Source organism: Alosa alosa, chromosome 15 (genome assembly GCF_017589495.1).
Source record: "Alosa alosa isolate M-15738 ecotype Scorff River chromosome 15, AALO_Geno_1.1, whole genome shotgun sequence".
Lineage (NCBI taxonomy): Eukaryota > Metazoa > Chordata > Actinopteri > Clupeiformes > Clupeidae > Alosa > Alosa alosa.
In genome coordinates, this window is record NC_063203.1 from 16,270 (window position 1) to 41,556 (window position 25,287).

Consider the following 25,287-nt stretch of genomic DNA (forward strand, 5'->3'; position numbering starts at 1 on the left):
TGTCAAGACGTGAATTAAAAAATAATTTGGACAATATTTGACAGATTTTGAAATTAATCAAAAATCTGTCTTTTTTCCTGACCCCGGACCTTATGGGAAAACTAAGAAAATCTGAAAAAAATGAAAAAAAAATCAGACCAATTTTTTTTTTTTTTTTGCCATAGTTCATGCATTTCACATGTCTAGACGTGAAATAAAAAATAATTTGGACAATATCTGACATATTTTGAAATTTGTTTTGTCTCTCATCCTGACCGCGAAAACTAAGACAAACTAGAAGTACGAAAAAGAATATAGAAACCAAACTTGGTGTATGGACCTATGAGCGAATCCTGAGGACTCTAGAAATCTGGGGTATTTCTGTATGTATTCTGATGTGTTCATCTGTGTTACTTTTGTGTTACTTTTGTGTGTAGTAGTTTTGTGTGTAGAGACGTGGAGAGGTGCATGCCTGTGTTTCACTCCCTAGTTTTAATCTTTAGGCGCATGTGTGGCTACACATAGGATTTACCATCAGGAAGGTCAGACTGCCATATTGCATACAGTTGTTCATGGCCTTATTGATAGCATGGACAGAATAAGATATCACCTTGTTATTCTGTTTTCAGGGCTAGTACTTTTCCATCTTCCTATTATTTTTGAGCTATGGCTGGTACCTTCCACGTTGGCATGATTTACGTAGATATGTTTTTAGTATAACAGGCTTTGTCTCAGGTTTGGACTTTGAGACGGATCGAGGAAGCGACTCGTGGAGCATCTTATGCCAAGACGCTCAACAGCAGCCCGCTTCTACTAACTACCACACCTGTTAGACTCTGTGCAGTTTTACTGTTTGAGACTTAGCCTGTGCTCGGTTAGTGAGTGTTGTACCATCTACAATAAATTCTTTTGATCACCGATCCTGATCCAGCCGTCAAGCTTTATTGACCATCTTCAATACAGACATCAGAACTAAAACACAACGCAAAACAATCGTGAATCCAACAGGACACACAATAAATTTGGTGACCTTCAACCACTAGGAGGGTGCTAGAGATACAGGAAGTAGGCTCATATATCAGCAACGCTTTCATGTATCAAAACCAAACTTGGTATATGTACTTGGGACCCCACGGTGAGGACGCACAATACATTTGGTGTACTTTGACCACTAGGGGCGCTATAACAAGACTTTCTTGTATCAACACCAAACTTGGCACGTGGACTCATGAACACATCTTGAGGACCTACAATAAATTTAGTGACGTTTGAACACTAGGGGCGCTATAATTAACAAAACTTTTTACCTATCAAAACCAAACTTGGTATGTGGACCCAGTTTCCCTCCCTCCTCAACACCAAACAAGCAAAAAGGTGGACAGTACAGACAACATAGAACACAAAAGAATAGGGGGGATGGATGATTGTCACAGGAGTTTGTTAAGTGCAGTGATTGCTGAGGGTACAAAACTTTTCTTAAAGTGCGCTTTTTTCCAGTCCAGGGCTCTGTATCTGCAGCCAGATGGGAGTAGGGTGAAGAAATGGTTCAGGGGATGGTCAGGGCTGCTTACTATGGTGCGTAAAAGGCGTCTGGTGGCTGTGTCATTTGCATCAGTGAGGCTGGGGGTGGGAAGCTGTATTATCTTGGATGCTAAGTGTGAGATTTTAATGAGTTTGTTCTTGCTGGTGACATTTAGTATGGTGAAGAAACAGGGGGAGCAGTAGAGTAGAAGGGGTTGGATGATGATTTTGTAGAGTAGCAGGAGATGGGGGGCAACATACAGTGATCTTAGTTTGCGTATTGCATACAGTCTCTGTTGTGCACGTTTCTGTGTGATGGTGACATGTTCATTGAAGTTAAGCTTATTGTCAATGGTGAGACCAAGATATTTGAAAGTGCTGACCTGTGCAACTGGTTGGCCATGGATGGTGATGTGAGTGAGTTCAGGGGGTGATTTTGATGCATGAATGAGCAGTTATTTTGTCTTGTCAATGTTAAGTTGAGGTAGTCATCAGAGCACCATATTGCAAAATCTGTGATGGACTGGTGGTAAGCTGTTATGGAACTGTTGTCTGTAAGTAGTCCTACTATGGCTGTGTCATCTGCATATTTGTAGTAAGTGGTGTTGGGTAGTGAACTCTGGCAGTCATTTGTGTAAAGTGTGTACAGGAAGGGACTGAGTACGCAACCTTGGGGGGTTCCAGTGTTGGTGATGATGGTTGATGATGATGTTGTCCCTATTTTCACTGTCTGTGGCCGGTTGCTGAGAAAATTGTTTATCCAGTGGATGAGGGGAGGGGTGACATTCAGGTGCTGTAGTTTCTTGATGAGTTAATGGCGCTGGATTGTATTGAATGCGGAGCTGAAGTCAACAAACAGAACTGAGGCACAGTTATGGGGAGTCTGGAGGTGGTGAAGGAGGGAGTGGAGAAGGCATGCCACTGCGTCCTCTGTCCCCCTTTTCAGCCGGTATGCAAATTGGTATGGGTCCAGTTGTGTGCTGACAGTAGGTAAGATGAGTTGTAGTATGATTTTCTCCATGCATTTCATGATTATTGGGGTGAGTGCGACTGGCCGGAAGTGGTTAGACTCTGAGGAGCGTGGCTTCTTTGGTACAGGTGTGATGGTTGATGTTTTCCAGAGGGTCGGTATTGTTGCTGTCCTGTAGGATTCCCAGAAGATGGAGTGGAAGATGGGGGAGAGCTCCATTGCGCAGCACCTTTGCCAGGATGCCGTCTGGCCCTGGTGCCTTGCCAACTTTGCACCTGGCCAGCTGCTGCTGCACATCCTCCTCTGTGAAGGGCGGGTGGTGAGGTTCATGGGAGGGGAGGGTTCTGAGAAGTTCCTTACAGGTGGGGGTGTGGTCATGGATGTCAAACCGGTTGAAGAAACTGTTCAGGGTGTTCGCAAGATGAAGAGGGTCCGAACTTGGTTGGTGATGGTGGTTATGTTCTTAACCTGTAAGTTTCTTGATTCTCTGGAATGCTTGTTTTGTGTTCATGTTGCTAAACTCTTGCTCCAGTTTGTTTTTATATTGCATTTTGGCTCTGATGATGTCATTCTTTATTTGTCTGTTGAGTATTTTGAGAGTGTCCCAGTCCTTATTCCTGAATGCTGTCCGTTTTTCTTGAAGTGCATGTTTTATGTGGGGGGTAATCCAGGGTTTGGAGTTGGGGTATCTTCTGACAGTTCTGGTGGTGTGGATACAGAACTTGATGTAGTCAGTGATGGTGGATACCCTCTCGTCCAGGGTGCCCTGAAAAATACCCGTCTGTGCAGGCTAGAGAGCCCTGTAATTGCTCAATAGCGTCCTCTGACCAGAGGGTGACGCTGTGGGTTGTTGGTTTGATCCGTTTCAGTTCTGGTTTGTACTGCGGGAGGAGGAAGATGACGTTGTGGTCAGAGAAACCGAGTGGCGGGAAGGCACGTGCGGTAAAGGCATCAGCAACATTGCCGTAGCACAAGTCCAGAGTGTTCTCCTTCCTCGTTGGAACATCCACGAACTGGTGGAAGGATGGCAGAACATCGCTGAGTCTGCAGTTGTTAAAATCACCCAGGATAAACGCCGGAGCCTCCGGGTAGGTAGCTAGCATGGTGTTAGCGTTGTCGGCTACTAGCTCTGCTGCTACCCTAGCGTTGGCATTACAGGGGCATTATAATTAGCAACACTTTCTCATATTGACACCAAACTTGGTACGTGGACTTTTGACCACATCCTGAAGACGCACAGTAAATGTAGTGATGTTTGTATTAACCAATGGATTTTCAATGGGACAGATACAATGACAGAACTTTGAGTTTGGAGAAATCGGAAGCAGAAGACAGATACAATGACAGAAATTTGAGTTCTGAGAAATGGAAAGCAAAGATACATTGTACAGATACAATTAAAGAACTTTGAAAGCAGATGACAGATACAATGAAAGAACTTGAAGTTTGGAGGAATGGAAAGCAGAGGACAGATACAATGAAAGAACTTTGAAAGCAGATGACAGATACAATGAAAGAACTTGAAGTTTGGAGGAATGGAAAGCAGAGGACAGATACAATGAAAGAATGAGTTTGGAGAAACATTTGTGCTCAGGTGTCTATGATCTGTTGATCCAGCACTGACTAGGGACGCCATAATTCAGTATCCTGATGGCTTGTGGATAGAAACTGTCACAATGTCTTATGTAACAACCATAAATTCCATGACAACTCATGCTTATTTGCTTGGCCTCCTCATTGCTGCTTGCAGCTATATTTATTATAGTGTTCATATTATAGTGTTCATATCATAGCGACTTGAAATAAGATTGTTTTATAATGAAAACTGAAAAGCACTTACCATGAAATTTCTCGACCTTGATTTCGCCAGCTTCTCGATATTTTATCGTTGCCAAATTAATGTCTTTGCAGTCCACAGCAGCAATAAGTTGTTATTTATTGCCATCTAGTGGTGAAATGAAAATCCAAGTAGCCTATTTTACATGGGATTTCCAACAAGTACAGTAGCGTTAACATAATTGTGCACCACTGCAGAAGACGACGTTGTGTTTTTGATGTGTTTGTGGACTAAATTCACAGTAAAAGTGCAAGGATACAAAGACAGAACCGACTGATGTCTTATTTGTTTTAACTTTACATGGTCTGTTTTACAAAATCACCTTTTTGGTAAGTAGTATACGTAAAACTATTCAAAACTATTTTCTTTGCAGCAGGCTAAGCTAGAACTAGTGCTAGTGGAGAAACATGGATAATTAGCATTAACAGAAGTTCAAAGTCTTTCAATGTAACGTTACATGATCACAAATTTATTTCATACTGCTTGTACAATCAAGATATCGTTTGAAAGCTGTATTCCCGTTGTGTTGGTAGGGCTGTTGATTTCAAAACTAAAATGATATATAGCAGAGATATGAAAGCAGTTATGGATGATGGCATTTGATCGCGGCTGCTAGCTGCTTGATAGGGAACTGCAAAGAGCTTCAAAAGCGCATTTTTTTGCGGGGGGACACGCATACTTTGAACACATCCTACAAGTTTCCAGCATCTTGTTGACCGGGTTGTCCACCCAGGTTGTGATCCTCAGACATCATATATTTCATTTTTATATGACAACTTTTTACAGCAGCCCAGGTCTGATTTCCTAAAAAACGGGTGGTTTGCCCCCTGGGTATTAAGAGGCAGTTCTTAATGGGCTTTCCTCCTATCTTACTGGAAGATCACTTTCTGTCGCTATGGTCTTGGTCTTCTGCTTTTCAATCTGTACATGCTCCCACTTGGGCCTTGGAAATCCAGAGTTCTCGGAAGAGCACAATGGAAATGTCTCTGTGAGACACTGGCAATGTGCAATGACACACGTTACTTTTCCCCCTTGAATCCCGGGGAACCAGCTAAACTGATGAAGACAGTGCTGCAACGTTGGAGGACAGTAAACATTGTTCGTAGTGTTATCCGATTGCGTCGAAGTCCAAAATCATTCAGAGTAAACATGTCTAGTGTTATCCAATTGCGTGCGGTGAGATTTTTAAATGCATGCTTGTTGCCGCCCCTCGAGTTGGGCCATTACATTGTTCGTGGCCAGACCCTTAATCTTTCTAGATTACCAGGGTCTGGATTTTCCAGGCTACTTGGGCCTATCATTCAGCAGTACAATATTTCTTTTCATATGCAGATGACACACAATCTCTGTTTCTTCCAATAATCCTAGTCCAGTGAATGGCCTCAACCAATGCTATTTCTGATATTAAAGGTTGTATCAGCGAAGGCGAGGTAACGTCACTTCTGTTGATGTTCAAACAAAACAGAGACCTGGCTCGCTACTCCCTCCCCCTCCCTCTCGCGCAATTGAAACTCTCCTCAACGTGCATCTCGTCAGTTATTGGTTGGAACACTTTATTTTGCCTTTGAGTGGTTGGCAACATTTTTTTTTTGTGTGTAGATCTCAGAGCCAAGGCTGCCTACAGAGACGCATTTTTTTGACGGCCTGCTTCTGGGGCGGGCAGCTAGTGGATCATTAGGAAAGATTAGATGAATGTGATCATTTATGTTTCGACTTTTTTGGGCCTGCAATCGCTGACACAACTTGGATGACCCAAAACTTCTTAAACTTAATGATAATAAAACAGAATTCTTTTAGTAGGTCTTAAAGTCTTGAGACATCAGTTTCATTCATTGCTAACTCCTCTGTCTATAAAACCGTGTGAGAATGTCAGAAATTTAGGCGTGATCTTATATGCTGATCTTAACTTTCAGAAGCACATATCTAATATTTCCAAGACTGTATTTTATCATCTTAGAAAAATATCTAAGGTTAGATGCTTTTTAACTCAAGCAGACTCTGAAAAGCTGGTTCATGCTTTTATATCTAATCGATTAGACTATTGTAACACACTTTTTGCTGGACTAACAAAACAGACTCAGACCTATGTAAACAAATTCCAGCTTATCCAAAATGCCGCAGCCAGAGTACTAACCAGAACACAAAGATATCATCACATCACTCTAGTATTAAAATCACTCCATTGGCACCCAAAGCAATACATTGATTTTACATACTTCTGATTATTTTTTAAATCATTGATGGGTGTTAGGGATCTATGTCAGAAATGTAGAAGGAAGCTAATATCCTCATGTAAAGGGCTCCTTGCAATACCCAGAATTAATTCACATTCAGCCTCTAGTCACTATGCCCCCACTCTTTGGAATTCCCTGCCTCCTGAACTAAGGACTGCTCTAAGGAGCGATGTCATATGTTTTTAGGCCAAATCATTTTTTGTCAAACATCACCTCACCATCCGCTAGCTGCACCTCACCATCCGCTAGCTGCCTGAATTAATTCACATTCAGCCTCTAGTCACTATGCCCCCACTCTTTGGAATTCCCTGCCTCCTGAACTAAGGACTGCTCTAAGGAGCGAGGTCATATGTTTTTAGGCCAAATCAGTTTTTGTCAAACATCACCTCACCATCCGCTAGCTGCCTGTGTCCTGAATACACTGTAAAAAAAACACAATCTCTCTCTGTGGACAACACAGGCTCCAAAAACAGCCACAAAACTTGGGCAAACCTTGCCCATAAAAACATAACAAACCCTTCCAGCAAATCACCGACGAGATGCGCGTTTAGGAGAGTTTCAATTGCACGGGAGGGAGGGGGAGGAAGTAGCGAGCTAGCTTTCTGTTTTGTTTGAACGTCAACAGAAGTGACATTACCAAGCATTGCTTAGAACGCCTTTAAAATCAGACTAAAAACATATTTAGTCTCAAGCTTTTAATTAGGCTTTTAAGGCTATTTAAGTAATTTAATTGTTTATTATTTTTAATTATTGTTATTATTTTTACTTTGTGTTATTTATTATTATTGATCTCAAGACTACCAAAGCCTCCTGTAGGGAAACATTCTGCAACATACAGAAAGTTCTCTTTCAGGTGCAGGTCATGGGTTTTCCAACTCAATGGTGTTTTAAGCCCCCAACGTTGTCTTCCAGGTAGCGCTGCCACAGACAATTTAAAGGCACCCTAAACTTAGCCCATGCCTAACCCTAGCACCTTCCAGGCAGCGCTGCCTTGAAGACAACGTTGGGGGCTTAAAACACCAATAAACTTTTCCAACATGGTGACCCAAAACATACAGCTAGAAGAAGCCAAGAATGGCTAGGGAAAAAAACGTGGAATATTCTTAAGTGGCCTTAGATACCTGATCTGAATCCTATCAAACATCAAAAAGATGAAACATGCAGTCTGCAGAAGTTACCCTACAAACTCAGACCTCTGGAGCAGTTTGCTCAGGAGGAGTGGGCCAAACTACCTGTTGACAGATTCAGAAGTCTCATTGGGAACTACAGAAAACTGTTGGCAGTGATTGATAAATAGTCAGTTTCAAAGTTTTTCTGGAAGGGCACTAACAAAATGGCCAAACTGTATGTGTAAGATTCCCAAAATTTAAGATTCCCACATTTTAAAACAAGAGCTGAGATCAACTTACCCTTTAAGCCTTTATTAATGTACATTACTGTGCATATTTTATTGCCTTTAACACTTTATCTACAGTGAAGCATTACAAAAAGGTAGCCTCTTCTCAAATATGGACACTATTTAATATACAAAAGTTCTTCTTCAAACATCAGAATACAGAAAACCAATAAACTCTGATGTTCTTGAACAGTCACCAGCTATTCAAGAAGAGAATGAGTAGGGTAGTTTCCTTTTTAAAATAAATGAAAATATTTTCTATATCTATTTTTTCTTGCTCTCTTGATGATGCACAACCAGTGCATTCTATCAATGCCCTTACAAAATACAGTTGGGGAAACATATGTACAATTTTGATAAAATTGCTTTGTTGGTGATATCTCAAAAGAAAGAAATGTGTAAGTATAAAAAATATAAATTAAAATGATCATATTTCACATGTGAATGACAAACACAGCAGCTCAATAACAGATTTTCAGAATGGCAAACAGGAGTCAAAACTTACAGGATAGACCCCTTCTGGGCACTGGACCACAACAAAAACACACTGACAAAACCACAAATTACAACAACTAGGCGTAGAGTTAATACAGTGCAGGTACAGATAGGTTAAAACATTTTAAAGCTGAGAGGTTGCTCAAAGCAACAAAGAGAGGACATCAGGGCAGTCGAGTTTACAGATTATTTAGACCAGCATAACTATTGTATTCCTATTTATTGTCATAGTTGGATGATGTGGCAGTGTACAACTTTGTTATTGTTTATCTTGCTGCTCAAATGTAAATTGACAATGAGACCCAAATCAATAGCTGAATGCAAACAAAACTGCTACAAGAAAGTAAGCATCGGAAAAGTCTTGATGTAAGGGGCTGGGTCATTTACAGATCAAGAAGGCTCGGGGAAACATTCAAAAAAGATGAGACACTCAAACGTCTCTTATGCAACGAAGATATAGCCTAGGTTACCCTGGTTCTCTGCTGGTGCTGACTGTTTAGAGCATGGCTCTAGTAAAATAAATCGATTTGAACCTGATTTGGTTATTTTAGAAATGCTAACTTTGCCACTTTTCAGCATCCAAAAAAATATATATATTTTAACAGTTTGACAAGGAGGGTTGTGGCCCTGTTTCCCTAGCAATGTCAGCAAGCTGAGAATGCAGACCAGGCTGCTGTTTTAAACTCAAATGACAGCACTATCAGGTGTCATTGGCAAAAAGGGGACGCTGTAGGGTCGAAACCTTTGAATACATCTTTGAGAGAAGCAGCATCCTGCTCTGAAGTGTCTAGTTGTGCTGGACTGTTGCCACCAAAGGGGCTGCCTGAGCCAGGTTTGTTGACCTGCTTAACCATTTGGAAGAGAGACGTGGACACAGGTAAGTTATGGACACCAGACAGCTGCTGCTCAAGCCCAGTAGCTGTACTCACAGACGTGGACCCTCCTGAATTGGGGGAGGGTGAGGGCTTGGGTCGTGGACGGTTATAACTGTTGTAACGGTCAGTGGTTGGCTCATTAGCACCCCTTTCATTTTCAGGATGATCCAGGGCAGACTTGCGCACAAAGAGAGGCTCTTTGGGTTTGGCCTTGACTACCACATCAGGAGCAATAGGTTTGGATTCAGTTGAGATTGCAGAATTTGCCACCTGCCCTGAACTCTCTAAACTATCTGCAGTTCTGGGGTCATATAAACTGATACTGCTAAGCACATTGCTGCTGGTGCCAGTAACTCCTGCACCACCCCTGCCCACCCCACCTGCAGACAGAAGCCGTGGATCATATGGTGCAATAGGGGGGGCTGAGGGAGTGGGTGGGCTAGGGCTAGAAGAGTGAGAGGTTTGAGATCCAGTCGATTCTGAAGGAGATTTCAAGGCAGATTTCTGGTGCTGTAGCCTGGGATCTGCTTGGACCTTGCGGGCCATACGTGGGTCCATTGGTTTTTCAGGTTGTATGGGGTGAGCAGATGCAGTTCCTGTTTGAGCCGTGGAGACAACAGCAGCAGGACTATTCTGAGAAGGACCAGAAGAAGAATTAACAGTCTTGAGAATGCGAGACAACAACTCAAAGTCTGGAAGGGAGGAAGAAGACTGGTTGTCTTCTATGGGAGCAGGAGGAGCAGGAAGAGCAGGTGCAGCTGTGTGAAGCTGCTGCTGAGCACGTGAGATTCGGGGATCCAGGGTAACCACAGGAGGGATGCCAGGAGGGAGCGGAAGAAAGTCCTGCTTGGGGATGGGCACAGGAATGAGGTCCTCAGGGTTCCACAACACAGCCTTGGCGAAATTAGGGATGTGAAAGCTTAGGTCTTTTTTGATGTGGCTAAACTGCTGCAACTGAGAACGTGGGTCACGCAGGGTCATGCCCATGAGAGGGTCTAGAGGAATGGGGACCGGTTTGTCCCGCAGAATCCTCTCCCCCTCCTCCTCCTCAGCTTGTGGTGTTACAGGGCCAGGCGGCTTGTATACAAGAACTGTGTCAGATTTGTGACATAGCACAGTGCTGCGTGCCAGGCGTGGGTCAACAGGAGCAGAAGAGGAGGAAGATAGCAAGGCACTTGGATTTGGATCAGAGGCTTGCGCTGACTCTGTGCTTCGGGACAGGCGTGGGTCACGAGCTAGCCGTGGGTCAGCTGGACGAGCTGCTTTGGACAGCCGTGGGTCAAAGGGAGGACACTCAGGTTTGCTGCAGCTCTGGGTCTGTTGTCGCAGTGTTTTGATTATTGAAGAAACACTGCTGCCTCCATCCTCATCTTCACTGGAGTACCAATTTGCAGAGTCACCTGAAAGCACCAAATAATTAAGTAAATAAAAAGAATAGACTCAATGGACAGCAACTATGGTTATGCATTAAACACAGCGACAAAAACAACCCTTTTATGATTTTTTTGCTCACAAGTGGTACAGATTGGAGTGTCAAAACCATTTGAAATCAGATTGAATCTCTGCCTATATTTGTTTTACATACAACCCCATGTGACTGGATTGTAACTTTACGGATATTTCCTACTTGATGAAACTGGCCCCCAATTAGATGTCACAATTTTTCAAAAACTATTTTAACTTCTTCATTGGTCACTATAAATTGCTTTTCATTTGATTTTCAAAGAATACAACATTCACAGATATTTTAAGTAATAGTTTACAGTTAAATAGATGAAACGTATGTTATGCCACAAATCTATAACTGCAAAAGAGAGAAAACACAATGAAGTAACACAGTTAAAGTCAGTATGCCAACATGCCACTTCACAACATGTACTTCCATCCAGGATGGCATTCATTTTTCGTCAACAAGGGCAACAGGAAAAGTCAAGTCATTGCTTAATGTATACTCTAGCACATTTCAAAGACTTTCAATGGGTTTAACGTCACTCTGTGTTAACCAACTTAATTGTGAAAACGATTCCTCATGCTCCCTGAACCACTTTACCGTTGGAAAGCACTGTTTTTCCTGCATGACGTTGTGCAATCCAAATATGGACACTTCCTTTGTATCCGCAACCAATGTGTGTGTTCAAGACATATGCAAATGAGCTATACACTAATCGAATATGCCCAAAATACACCCAAAAGTAACTTTTTTGTATTACAAGTTTCTTTTGAAATGAATTTGAATATGCACATGAGCTTGAGCTTTACACTTATTGAATATGTCCTAATATGCATAGGCAGAAACACCATTCATATGTATGATTTATATCGGCCCAATCTTCATTCAATCATCCTGCTGCTTTAAGACTGGCCTCCAACCTGAAAACTCTAACCTGATAACCCCCGCCGGTATAGACCCTTTCAACAAGGTAAACACAAACAATGCTTGAACATTCTATTTGGGCCCCAATCTACTTCCTCTGCATTAAGATAACATATGGAATGTTAAAAAGGAAGTCTTGTGGGGCCAACTATGATGCTGATAATGGAACTCTCTTGAAAGGGTCCATAGTCTTGAACCTACACCTCCCCACCACGACAAAGTAGCAACGGGGAGTGTTTTTTTAAAAAAATAAAAAATAAAAAAAAAATGTAATGTTTTTTTAGTTTTTTTTTAAATCCAGCCTGGATCCTCAACCCCTTCTCTGTGGCTCTAGCCCCCCTATTAGTGGGGCTGTTAAGCTCTTAAGCGTTGCTAGGTTACGGGGACGCTGGCGAGACACGCCGATCCGTCTGGCATCATGTTTTTGTTTGTTTTTATGTAATGTCATGTTTATTTTTTGTATTGGTTTGTCTAGTTAAATGTTTTCCCTATTTATTTACGTTATTTTTGATAGTTTTCGTGGTTATTCTTAGTCCTTTTACTGCTTCTAAGTCAGCTGATGTCGTTGACATTTGTCCATTGGGAGCTTGCTATGGCTAGCTTTTGCCCTAGCTTGGCATCGGACATCCTTCCATCTATCTGTGAGCGGTGCAGCACTTCACTGTCTGGTCGAGGGGATCTCTCGGGACAGCTGGACGGTCCTAGGCTACTCTGCGAAAGATCTGCCGTGGCCGCCGAGCTGTTGCTGACCTGCGAGCTGCCATGCCAACTGCAGACTCTGACATCCTTCCATCCATCCGTGAACAGTGCACTTCACTGTCTGGTCGAGGGGACTCTCAGGACAGCTGGACCTAGGCTATCTACTCTGCTAAAGATCTGCCCGTGGCCGCCGAGCTGTTGCTGACCTGCGAGCTGCCTTGCCAACTGCAGACTAACGTTAACGGTGAAGAGCTGCAATCTCACGGAGCAACAAACGGTCGCTGTTAAGTCCAATCAACAGCGGATCTACACGACGCCCAGTACTTTGACTGTGCTCCAGTCATCTCCAGACTGCGGTCTACAAGGCCTAGCTTCTAACGTTAACGTTATCTCTAGACTGCCAGTGAATTCACCGGGTTGGTCAGTTGCTAAAGAACTTTGTTGGCATTGCATCGGTTGTGAAGACACAGCTCTGTGCGCAGTTTTCACGGATCATCATTGCCCTTGGACATTTTCAGCTGGTTTGGAAATTGGACTAATTTTAACATCACTTTTCCCCCTTTTTAAATATATTTTCTTTTTTTTTTATTTGTTTATTTGTTTTGTTGTCTGTCTTGTATGTATTGGTGTCACGGGTACGCTGGCGACTACGCCGCTCCGTCCGGCATTTTTTGTATTTGTTATTTTTTAAATGTATTTGTCATGTCTTGATGTCATGGGTACTACGCCACTCCATCCGGCATCGTTTGTCTTGTTGTTATGTGTCTTGTTTGTGGAGCGCTTTGGGTTGCACTATGTGCATGTTAAATGCGCTTTCAAAATAAATCTGACTTGACTTGAATTAAATAATAGATATCACCATGAGACTTTCTCAGTTGATTACTCATGTTAAGCTAAGAAAAAAGTTTTTATATTTTAATGTTTAAATATGCAAATTAGGCCTTCTCATTAAAAATGCGCTAATTTGCATACATTTTAAAAAACAAAATCAGATTGTCTGATAAAGCCAGGCTCAAAATATTTTTTTCCATTTTGTTGTCATATGAGATGGTAAAAGAATTACTGAGGGGTTTATGGACATCTACTTCTATTATCCTGTAATTCACCTGTACCACTGTGATATGAAATTTATTGGCCCGAAATTAGAAATGGGTGTATCTTGCGATAGGATCTAAATGCGATAGAAATGTAAACTAAATATGTTTTTCCATGTTTCTGGGCATGAGGAACTCATCTATAGCATTGATAGCACTCTAAGAGGTCAACATCATTAAGTGCAGTGAAGATCACTGGCAAAACATTCTGATATCCTGCATATATATAGCAGGGTATTCGGGGGGGAAACGATTTCCCCTTCCTTCGTTTGTGAAAATAATTCTGTTGACAACAATGATAAAAACAGCAGGGGAAGGGTGACATGAACACTTCGAGCAAACAGGTGGCCAATCAGAGATTCGAAACAAATGAGAGACCAACATGTCACAATGCAAAAACACCGGTTTCCCTATTTACATACTGCAACTGCGAAACTGGAGTTTCCAAATCGTTTTTGTGGTTTTCATGTAAATGAGAGGCCAAACCACGTTGAAATATCTGCGTTTTCCCTTCGTGTGAACGGGATCTTATTTTCCCACAGTTCTGGGGTAAAGGGTGGGGCAATGGGTGTGGCCTGGGTGTGGTTTCAGAAGTTCCGGCACTTGGAAACCTAAAAGGTTGTGTGCTGCTCTCTCTCTCACTTTCTCCTTTGACTGTCCAACAGTACAGAGCGATAAACAGCAGACTCAGTTCTTCAATTGCACCATTGAATCTTTTCTTGAAGTCCATTTAAAAATCATTTGCTAACCTCAGAGGAAATGTGAATTGCCTTTGGAACTGGAAGCCATTTCTGTTATATAGGCATTCACAATGTGTTACTGCACTGGGTCCTTCCACTGGTTCTGCACTGCTTGCATTTCATGCTTTCACTGGCTGTGATACAACATCTGCATTCTGTGGCCGTGGTAATAAGACTACCTGGGATACATGCCGTGTATATCCAGAAGTTGCAGAGGCTTTCCATGAATTGTTGCATATGCCACAAGAGTTAAGTGATCTTTCCTTGTCTCAACTAGAATGTTTTGTGGTGCTGATCTATGACCGAACAAGTGCATGCTTAGAGGTCAATGAGGCAAGGAAACAACTTTTTATCCAGAGGTCAAGATCCCTGGAATACATCCCCCCTACACAAGCTGCTTTGAAGCAACACATCAAAAGAGCAATGCAGGCTAACATATGGAACCTTGCCTTGGTTTCTAGCCCTTCCAGTCCTTCAGACTGGGGATGGATTGAGTTGGACAACACTCCTTGAGGCATCACAGGCATGCTATGAGCTTGTGCACTGTGGTTGTAAAAAGAGTTGTACCGGGCACTGTAAATGCAAAAAGGCAGCATTAATTTGCACAGCACTCTGCACATGTGCTGGTGACTGCAGTGACTGAAGCTATTTTGTATGCCTTTTTCTTACCCCAAAAAGGCAGCATTAATTTGCACAGCACTCTGCACATGTGCTGGTGACTGCAGTGACTGAAGCTATTTTGTATGCCTTTTTCTTACCCCCAAAAGCTAAGGCCTCTACAACAACTTTCACTGTACTATTTTAGAATGCTGATATGTTACCTGTTCAATGTTACATTGGGGATTTGTGATAGGAGTTCAAGTTGTGAGTTTCTGATAGGAGCTCAAGTTCAAGTAGGGCTACATTTTGTCATGTCCATATTTATATGGAATTGTTTGGTGAACTGATACATTTTGTACTTGGATTTGCCCAATCATTGGATCTTTTGCCAATTAATGTGGCAACTTAATTGGATCTTTCGCCACTGCACTTAACGATGTTGACCTCTTAGAGTGCTACCAATGCTATAGATGAGTTCCTCATGCCCAGAAACATGAAAAACATATTTAGTTTACATTTCTATCACATTTTGATCCTAAGATACACCCATTTCTATTTTTGGGCCTAAAAATGTCACATCACAGTGGTAGAGGTGAATTACATGATAATAGAAATAGATGTCCATAAACCCCTCAGTAATTCTTTTCCCATCTCATATGACAACACAATGAAAAAAATTTGAGCCTGGCTTTATCAGACAATCTGATTTTGTTTTTTAAAATGTAGACAAATTAGCACATGTTTAATGAGATACGTCATCAAGAACAAACCCTGAAAGTTTCATGCTTCTTTCATAAAAAGCAAGATCGTTGAGCTTAACAGCCCCACTATATATCAGTACCTGGTTTGTTCTTTGCTTAGTTCTCCCCCTCTGGGTCATATTCATCTGATAAATCAGGCAACTGTGAGTTTGTACAGCTAGTACCACGACAGTCTCCGCAAATGTCAGTGCAAGGGAGTCCATGTTTTTTGCATGTGCATCTCTTTGTGCTGCAGTCTTTCTTGCAACTACAGCGGACTGCATCTAATATTTCTGGTGGTGACGCAGGCTGACCGGTCATTATTGGCATAAATCTCTCATCCAAAACATGCCACTCCCAGTCTTTTGGGTCCATACGTTCACTTCCACCTTTCCACTCCATCATTTGGTAAAAGACCCGAAGACTATGGAACTTTGCAGCTGTTGACGTTGGAGGGAGAGATTGAGGTTCCACTGGAGATGAGTTCTGAGTTACCAACATAGTCTTTATCGCAGGAAAAAAATAGCGAGCAGCCTGATCACCAAATTAAATGCTCTGTGGGCCGGATGAAAGTGCTTGGCGGGCCGCATCCGGCCCGCAGTCAGCCCACCCCTGGGCTAGCCTGACGCATAATTTCTTCAGAGATTTTTGGGGGGTCTTTGAATTCAGCCCTCTGTGTGTTCATCTTCACTGGGCTGTCTACTGACATTATTGATTATAACTGACTATGACATTATAACTTTTTTCTATCATGTGACAAAATCCTGAGGCAGTAACCAAATCCATGAATGTGACAACACTCCAGGTTTTATTAGCCTACCTTGGAGATATTAGGCTATGTTTTTGGTGCGGTTTTGTTAGTGTATCTATCTGTATGGACGAGGCCAAGTAAGCGGCAGATATCCCGAGTCAAGTCTACCATGAAAAAAAAAAAAGCCAAAGATGTATAGCCTCACAAACAACTCTCAACCTACTCTCCATTTCACCCATATAATGCCCAACAATCATTGGCTAATTGGAAGAGCCCACTACAATAGGGACACACATTTGACCTCAAATTTTATGGGTGGGATCATTTTTGGCTGGCAACCAGGCCACCTTGAAACATGCCCCATAATCAAATCTAAATGGTGTTACTAGACTAAAATTCTGAAAACTTGAATCTGGTTTCTGGGAAACTTTACATGCAACATAAAAACAGAAAATATTTGCACCATCAAAAACCATCAATCTTAAGCTTTTACTTTAAGTTGAATTTGTTTCTTTATGTTGTTTTTAATATTAGGCTGCATTAGAATTCTAACACTATTTAAATTACATCAGTAGATGAGAATGTTTGCCTGACTGCCTTGTCTGTGTGGAAATATTTTAAAAGCCCACCAAATGAGACATTTTGTGAGATTAACGACTTTGGACAACACTGGCAGACTATAGGTCGTTTGTCTTGGCAGTCTGCTATAACCAAGGTATCCAAGGTAACCAAGGTAAGCATTATTTTTACTGACAGGCATGGTTTGACATATTGTTGTCTGTACTGTAATTCTAATATGAGATAAGACTGTATTCTGGCAGACCTTCTATGTCTTTCTGAGCTCCAACTTCCGCCAACCTCCTGGCCTTTTCCTCATCCTCCTGTTGCTTCTGATGGATCCTCATAAACAACACACGTTGAGCCGGTGGAAGGAAGTCAGGTACTGTCAGGCTGGATATCTGGCTGTCTGCAGATCCATTGGAGGAAGAGTCACCACTGCCAGTGGTACTCTGAGTCCTAGAGGCTTGATCAAGTATTCCTTCTCCAGCACATTCTTCAATTTTTCTAAAGCCAGGGTATTCTTTACCTGTCAGTACAATAGATTATATTCACCACAGTTTACTCATAAATCACACAAAAAATGTTCTTTCCCAACAAAAGGTATACAAGTATTACAGTCTTTACAGTTCCTTTGGTGCACTTCTCAAATCATCATTAACGTTAGCACATCATTAAAGATGCTCTAAGTGATGTAACTAAGCTACAAAATAACAAATAAACAGAATACCCCTAGAGTCAGTGAGGGCAGGGGCAGAGGTTGACTCACAGGCAGACCACAGAGCTTTGGACTTGGTTTAGACTACCAGAAAGGGGAAGAAAACTGATACGGTCAATTTGGCGGATAGTCATTTTGAGGGAAAACTATAATCATACTCATAATGATTCTCAACTTTTTACTGCATTGTCATGAACAAAGGAAAGGCAAAAAAGGTGTTTCTTTGTTGAACAAATTGGGATGCAATGTGAGCCTTGAATTGGATGCCATGCAGGAATTTGCTAGGATCTCAAAACCGGATTATAAACATGCTTTGCCACAAAAACAGACAAAAACGTGGGGTACGTCCAGCAATATGAAGTTATTATTTTGCTGTCACTTTGTTTGTTTTATAACCCAGAAGGATGTCAAATGATAGCTATGAGTCTCCTCTTTCATCTGACATGCGTGGCATATCTATCCGATCACGGGTCCGCAAGTAATTCAAACGAGAGTAATGGGTGTGCAGCGTTGGTTTGTGTACATGACGTTATTATTATGCAGTCACTTTGTCTGTTTATATAAGCTAGAAGTCACTTAGTCTGTTTATATAAGCCACAATGGATAGCCCTGTGTCTCCTCTTTCATCTGATATGCTTGCCATATCTATGCGATCAATGGTTCATGAAAGTAATTCAAACGAGAGTAATGGGTGCGCAGGTGAACGCAGAGAAGTATAGACTGTAAATATGATGCAATTTGATTTAATTTCATGATTTTTTAAAATGTTAATACTTGATCGTACAGACAAGTGTGTAGTCTCTTTGGAAAGTCCCACTTCTGCTCTGTCATGCAATAAAGGTTTCATCTCGCTGCGATGAACAGATCCGGAGCAATTTAACAGAGAAGGGTGTGTTTTTTGACGCACTTTGCGTCAATCGGGTTCTAAGGGTTAATGTTAAAGGAAAATTTATCTTTAGCGTGGTGGTCAGGAGAGCTCAACACATCAAAGACCAAAGAGCTGATCCTGGACTTTAGGAGGAAGCGGCAGATGGACCCACCGCCACCCCTCATAGAAGGGACTAGTGTCGAGAGGGTCCACACCTTCAAATTCCACTCCATCCGACATCTTTTGTCTTGTGTGTCAATGTCTTGTATGTGGAGCGCTTTGGGTTGCACTCTGTGCATACAAAAATGCGCTACAAAAATAGGTGGTCTATTGACATAAAGGTGGCTTGACATAAGCGGTGTCTCTAGCGTAACAATGACAATGGATGAACTGGAATCACAGTACAGCAGGTCTTTCCAAAAAAGTGTAATAGAACTGGCAAAACTATTCTTTACAGATTATGAGAACTGGTTCAGCACTTATAATGACATAAGTAATTGATTGTACTGTACATAAGCAATTGCATGGATGTATGGAAGCACTTGTTCATTCGAAGCATTGATAAATTGCTGTTGGGCACAAGTAACTAGATGATTCTGATCTGAAAAATGCACCAAAGTGACTAAGGGAAACTTTAAGATAGATCAAGGCCACAACACTTCTAACAACACTAACAAGTTAACAACATGTATGGATAATAAAAAAAGTACCATTGTCTCCACTTTCCATTCCCAGTTGTTGATGAAAGAAACCATCATAGAAATTGCCTCCAGTAGGTGCAGGCATTTGATGAGTCATTCCCTGATGAGGTGATCCCTCCCCAGGTCCAAAACTGGATATCACAGATGGCACTCCTTGGTTGGGATTACCTCCTGAGGACATGTCCACAGGGCCAGGTGGGATCATTCCACTTGGATTTGGCCCTATATGTCCAGTTGGTGGAGGAGCTGAGAATCGAGGTAGTGGACCTACCTGGGTTACACCCGAAGGGCCAGAGGGGACACCTGCGCTAGGGCCTTGACCCCTGAAACAATAACGAAAAATCACAACATGATTATGGTCATTTATTTAGCAGATGTCTTTAATCTAGGGGTGTGAGATGTCAACAATCATGGTAACATAGAAGGTCTGCAACTTTATTCTGTCAAAAAATGCTCAGATGTTATTGTACCATTTACTATCTTGTAATTAGGTTTGGGAATAAAACGGTCCATTTATGCCGATATCAAGCGCCTCCTAATGGTTTTCTAGCATCGACACGAATAATTAATTGCCTTGCAGCCAGTGACTACTCACACAGGCTCCAGTTTCTACCAGAATCTCCTACTCAAAGTGGAATGTTGTGCTCCAGAGCGTTTACTGGAGATGGATCCATGGAGCCCATACACATTGTGCTGTACATGTTTGGGCCAGAATCGGAGGGGGGATCAGACACTAAGGAAGAACCAATCCCTCAAAGATTGGAATAAAATGTTTCTGAGTGTCAATTATTGTTATTTTGTATATTTTCTCTACTGTCATAATCGTAGCACTTCAGCTTAGACACAATGTTATCTTAACCTTACCCCTTTAGAGCTCACTAACAGTATAACTTTATTATAATCTATCATCCATAAAAATGTACAAATTATTATGCTGTCCAAGAACCTGGAGGGCTAGAGGTCTGCGCGGGACTGATTTTTCAGTCCCGTGCCCGCCCGCTCCCGCAATATTCTGTCCCGCTCCCACCCGCTCACGCATTAATGTGTCATTTTTAGTCCCGCTCCTGCCCACATCTGTAACATGATGTCCCGCTCCCGCCCGCTAAAGCCCGCATGCAGGAGAGTAAACATAAGGAGACACATTTACGAGTAGGCCAGGCTCACACCTCTGCTGTTGATCTTGGAATTTCATTTTGTTTCAGGAAATTAGAATAAGGATTTAATGTGAGGAAGAAAGGATGGCATGTTTGCAGTTGTCATTTATTTGTCACGGCACATCACCCTCACAGCCAGGTAGCACTGCTATGCATTACTTTCCAAAATAACCCAACAGATCTGGATAAAAGTGAATTTTTATCACACAAGAAATGTCCAAAGAGTTTACTAACCACCACTCCTCCCTCAGCTGGTCTTTCAACTCTAACCTGACATGAATTCCTAGAGAACCATCAGTCGACAATGAGTATATTCTCAACCACTACTGCTGATATAGTCTGTTACTGCTGATATAGTCTGTTACTAAGGCAACTTAATTTAACGGTTTTTACTGTAGCTCACAGGAAAAATTTCAAAATCTGAAAGGTCTCTTACTTTGTTAACCAACTTATTCACAAGCCAGAGCTAACGGGTGTTGTTCCGTCCTCGCTCTCACTCATACGTTATAGTTGTCCATATAGTTGTACTTTTTAGTTAGGGGGAAACACCCAGAAATCCATTGGGTTTTCTAATGTTAAGGATAATTACACACAATACACATGTGTGAACAGCTTTTGTCAACGGAACATGGACACGCCCACCATAATAAAATAAGAAAAGCTGTGAACGCATCAAAAACGGGGTACAGACAAAATGGAGACATATTTATGTAACCACAACAACCACAATATGTGGCAGGGACTGAAGATAACAGACTACGGAGGACAATTGTTCACCTCGGCTGATGTGAATCTTAATTGGTAAATTAGTGATGAAAGCATCAACACTGTCAATACAGCTAGTGCTGCAGTCGGCTTAAACAAACAACTGTGCTACAGTAACATGCAAACCGACCAGTGATGACCATCTAACTCTGTCTATTCTTAGCATGACAAGCTTGCACATCCTTAAAACTAGAATTACGTTATTATCGTAGACAATAGACATCACACACCCCCCTATTTCAATTCCAACTAATTTACACAACATTAAGGTAGAAACCTTTATCAGGTTATCAACAGGAATGGCTTTTTAAAAATGGTGTTTAGTTATTTAAAAAATGTGGCATCACTGCTAGAAACAAGAGACAATGAAGGCAGACCTGACACCAAGTTTCTGAGCCAGCTGTCCTGTGGGCTGCACAACAATCTCAAATAAAGATGGAATCTTCTTCCCTGTAGCTCCTTGACAAGGTTGTGGTTGGCCCAAGGGTGGCTGAGGTGGTGTGCTAGAATTTGGAGGCCCTTGAAATGGGTTACTGTCTGGACAAGGAGGTGGAGGTCCAGGGCAGGGGCCAGTTCCAGAAGCCAAAAGAGTTCCTTGTGGGGCATTATGAGGCATATTGGTTGAAGACGGTCCAGTCAACCCAAAGTCCACAGGGCCAGCACAATCAGCAGAGACTGGTCTTGGTGGTGTTGGGAGAAGGCCCACCCCTGGTGGGGGTTTTGGTAAAGGGTTAATACCCTGCTTCTTCAGCTCCTCTACCTCTTTTTCATCCTCAGCACCAGCCTCAGCATCTTCTGCTAGCATCTTCAGAAAAAATCAAAAGAGAGAACCTATGAATAATGAATAGGTAATGTGATGATCTGATGTTTTCTTAACATGATTATAGAAAATCACCTTGTCCAACAACTCTTGAGTATCTTCTGTCAAGGGCTTGTGAGAAAACATACATTCATCTCCATTCACACAATTTCCGGTGGTATGAAACAGCTTGCAAGGAAAGTCACGTGCTAATAAGTTAAGGACCTTACAAACACTGACTTTTTAATCACAATAAGTGTCACTGTAACAATACGGTTGTTAAAGTCGTGATGCAATAATGTGCCGACAATTCTGTTTCCGGGTCCAACTAAGCCCAGAACTGCTCATTTTTGCCATAGACCTCTCCGGAATAAGTCCCGCCTTCGAAACAGCCGTGTCCACCCAACTTCCGGGCGTCGAATGTCTATGGGAAATAACATGGCGTTTCGAAATATCATACCTGTCAAACATCTGTAGGTGGCAAAGTAGAAAAAAATGGTGGGCCGATTGGCCTACACACACGATCTGCCCAAGGTTTCTTCCTTGGTAAAGGAGTTTTTCCTTGCCCCTGTTGCTCTTGGGTGCTCCTTGTTGGTGCCCCCCCTCCCCCAATTCCAATCCTCCCCCACCTTTCTTATGCAGCCCTTGCCACTTAATCTACTAAACCCCTCTTCTACTGCACTTTTTACCCCCCCACTTTGCACAAATAGGCTGACATCAGACATAATTTCACTGCATTTCTTACTTCCAGTAACTATATGCATGTGACAATAAACTTCCTTGTATCCTTGTATCCACACTTCTGCCATCTAGTTTCCACTGGATTTTTTGATTGTCGGTGCCGTTAAAGTAGAAATATATCAGTAAGAAGCACTAAGCTAACGCTTCAGATGCCGCGACTCCCCCAGTCAAGGTTGCATAGCAACGGCAATGTTTCATAGTTTGTCTTCACCGAAATGGAGTTCGTGGCACCAGAGCCTGTCTACGGAGGTGGCACTAACCCTGCGTGAAATCATCATGTTTAATAGGTTGTTAATACATTCTGAAAATGTTACTGTTCTGATCAAGGTCATGCAAAATAAAGCTATCGACTCAATACAACTCTGCCTCTGATTCCTAGTCTGCTTATCATTTTCTGTTTTTCATGAAAAAAAAAATCTCGTCATGTCTTTAGTGTCTTTGTCTTTTTCAAATATCTCAATAACAGCCAACAAACTCGCACAGTCAAACCAAAGTTAAGTCGTGTTGAAAAGAGGCTGAACCTTGCAAACAATTTACATTTATAGACCACTGAAATCACACATTAATCACACTTGAAAATGACCATCACGTTAGGTTGTGACTGGTTGTAGGCAAGATCTAACGCCCTCCTCCGCCCACGTACATCGGAACTAGCTCTCGGTTAGCATTAATAATCGTTTACTACTTTAACGGCATCGACAATCAAAAAATCCAGTGGAAACTAGATGGCAGAAGTGTGTAGGCAAATCGGCCCACCAGCTTTTTCTACTTTGTCACCTACAGAGTTTGACAGGTATGATATTTCGAAACGCCTTGTTATTTCCCATAGACATATGACGACCGGGTGTTGGTGGATATGGATGTTTCGGAGGCGGGACTTATTCTGGAGAGGTCTATAGAGAGACAGTTCCTGCTGTTCAGAGTAATCTACAATAAAAATGGACATTCTACTTCTCACCTCTGCCTCAACCTCATGTTTCATGGAGGTCTGGCCTTGATTATATCATCTGACTGCACAGCTACACTAATAACTCTATAAGAGTTAAGCGACTTTTTAAACCCTCACTTAAAAAGTGGTGGTGGTGAAGATTGTGAAAACAGGTTGGCTGTGCTAGTAAACTTTTTGGACGAAGAGTGGTTGGACCCGGAAAAAACTTGTGGCTTTAGACTTAACAACTGGATAATAATAATAATAATCATAATAATAATAACCATCATCATAATGATCATGAGATAAAAAAAATCACAAGAGAAAGGATATCATGCATATATGGGCAGTTCTCTGCCCTGGCGCAGAAACCAGTGATGTAAAACTTGCAGAGCTCTTTCCTTTTGGGTAGTTCAATGTCATGGCTGAAGTTGCAGTGTTCACCCTGTCAATAAAAAGGAAGATTCATGGATGATTAAATGGAACAAATTTAGCTTAATAACGTACTGGTTAAAGATACAGAACAGGATATTTTATTTTGTTCTCTGATATTAACATAGAAAGTATGCAACGTTGATAACATATGTATTTGGGCTGGGGAATATACAGGCTATTTTAGAAGATATCTAGTGGCCCCTTATGTGAGTGACTACTCACAACACACTCCAGCTTCTACCTGGATCTCCTTCAAAGTAGTAACATTGCTCTAGAGCCCTACTAAAGTGATAGACCCATGGAGCCGGAATTGGAGAAGGAATCAGATATTGAGGTAGAACCAGGCCCTCAAAGATTAGAATTAAATTGAGTGTCAAGTATTTTCATTTTGTATATTGTTACTAAATATCTCTACTGTCATAATCATTGCCCTTCAGCCTGGACAAAAAGTGAGCATAACACCATACCTCTTTAAAGGCTCACTAACAGTATAACTCACAAACCCATTGCCAACCAGCCAACCATAATCAGTGACGCAAGCTTGACTCTCTTTCAGTGTTAGTTACAGTGCATGAAAATGCACTGTACTGTTCTTCCTAGGCATTTTATTATTATTACAGTGCATGAAAATGCACTGTACTGTTCTTCCAAGGCTTTTTACAGTGCATGAAAATGCACTGTACTGTTCTTCCTAGGCTTCTTATTAGAGTGCATGAAAATGCACTCTATTGTTATCCGATTTATTACAGTGCATGAAAATGCACTGTACTGTTCTTCCAAGGCTTTTTACAGTGCATGAAAATGCACTGTACTGTTCTTCCAAGGCATTTTATTACAGTGCATGAAAATGCACTGTACTGTTCTTCTTAGGCTTCTTCTTCTTACTATTACAGTGCATTTTACTGTTCTTTCTAGGCAACTTATTACAGTGCATGAAAATGCACTGTACTGTTCTTACAAGGCAACATCAACAACAACTTATTATTCCGCTTACCACTTTTTCCGTACGCAATTTCTCTTGAACAGTTTAACTTAGAAACTTAGTTCAAACTTTGTAACGTAGGTGTTCAAACGGACCAAGCTGCTATGTCTTTTCAACTTTTCAACTTTTTAAACTATTAAAGAAAAACTTTTTAAAAATCCCCATAGACTTAACATTGCCGATTATGACATCATAATACGGCCATTAAGCAATTAGAATCCTATGGCAGGTGTTCAGGCCACCTGCAGCCTCAGGCTTTAAGCATACAATCTGGGTCAATTAAGACTACACATCCTATTTAACTGTTTCCTCTGCCCAAAACTGTTTCAAAAT

At 41.7% G+C, this 25,287-nt stretch overlaps 1 protein-coding gene across 2 annotated transcripts in view; it reads right to left on the minus strand.

Moving 5' to 3' along the window:
- Positions 1–7,946: 7,946 nt before the first annotated feature.
- Positions 7,947–25,287, minus strand: part of zc3h4 (zinc finger CCCH-type containing 4) — an 88,999-nt gene continuing 71,658 nt past the window's right edge. For both annotated transcript variants that reach the window (XM_048264139.1, XM_048264140.1), the window contains exons 9-14: positions 23,871–23,982; positions 21,965–22,074; positions 21,447–21,874; positions 19,160–19,473; positions 17,129–17,392; positions 7,947–10,707 (exon numbers count right to left, since the gene is read on the minus strand). In XM_048264139.1, the coding sequence (XP_048120096.1) occupies positions 9,140–10,707; positions 17,129–17,392; positions 19,160–19,473; positions 21,447–21,874; positions 21,965–22,074; positions 23,871–23,982 (2,796 nt within the window). In that variant the 3' untranslated portion in view covers positions 7,947–9,139. The remainder of the gene's footprint in view (positions 10,708–17,128; positions 17,393–19,159; positions 19,474–21,446; positions 21,875–21,964; positions 22,075–23,870; positions 23,983–25,287) is intronic.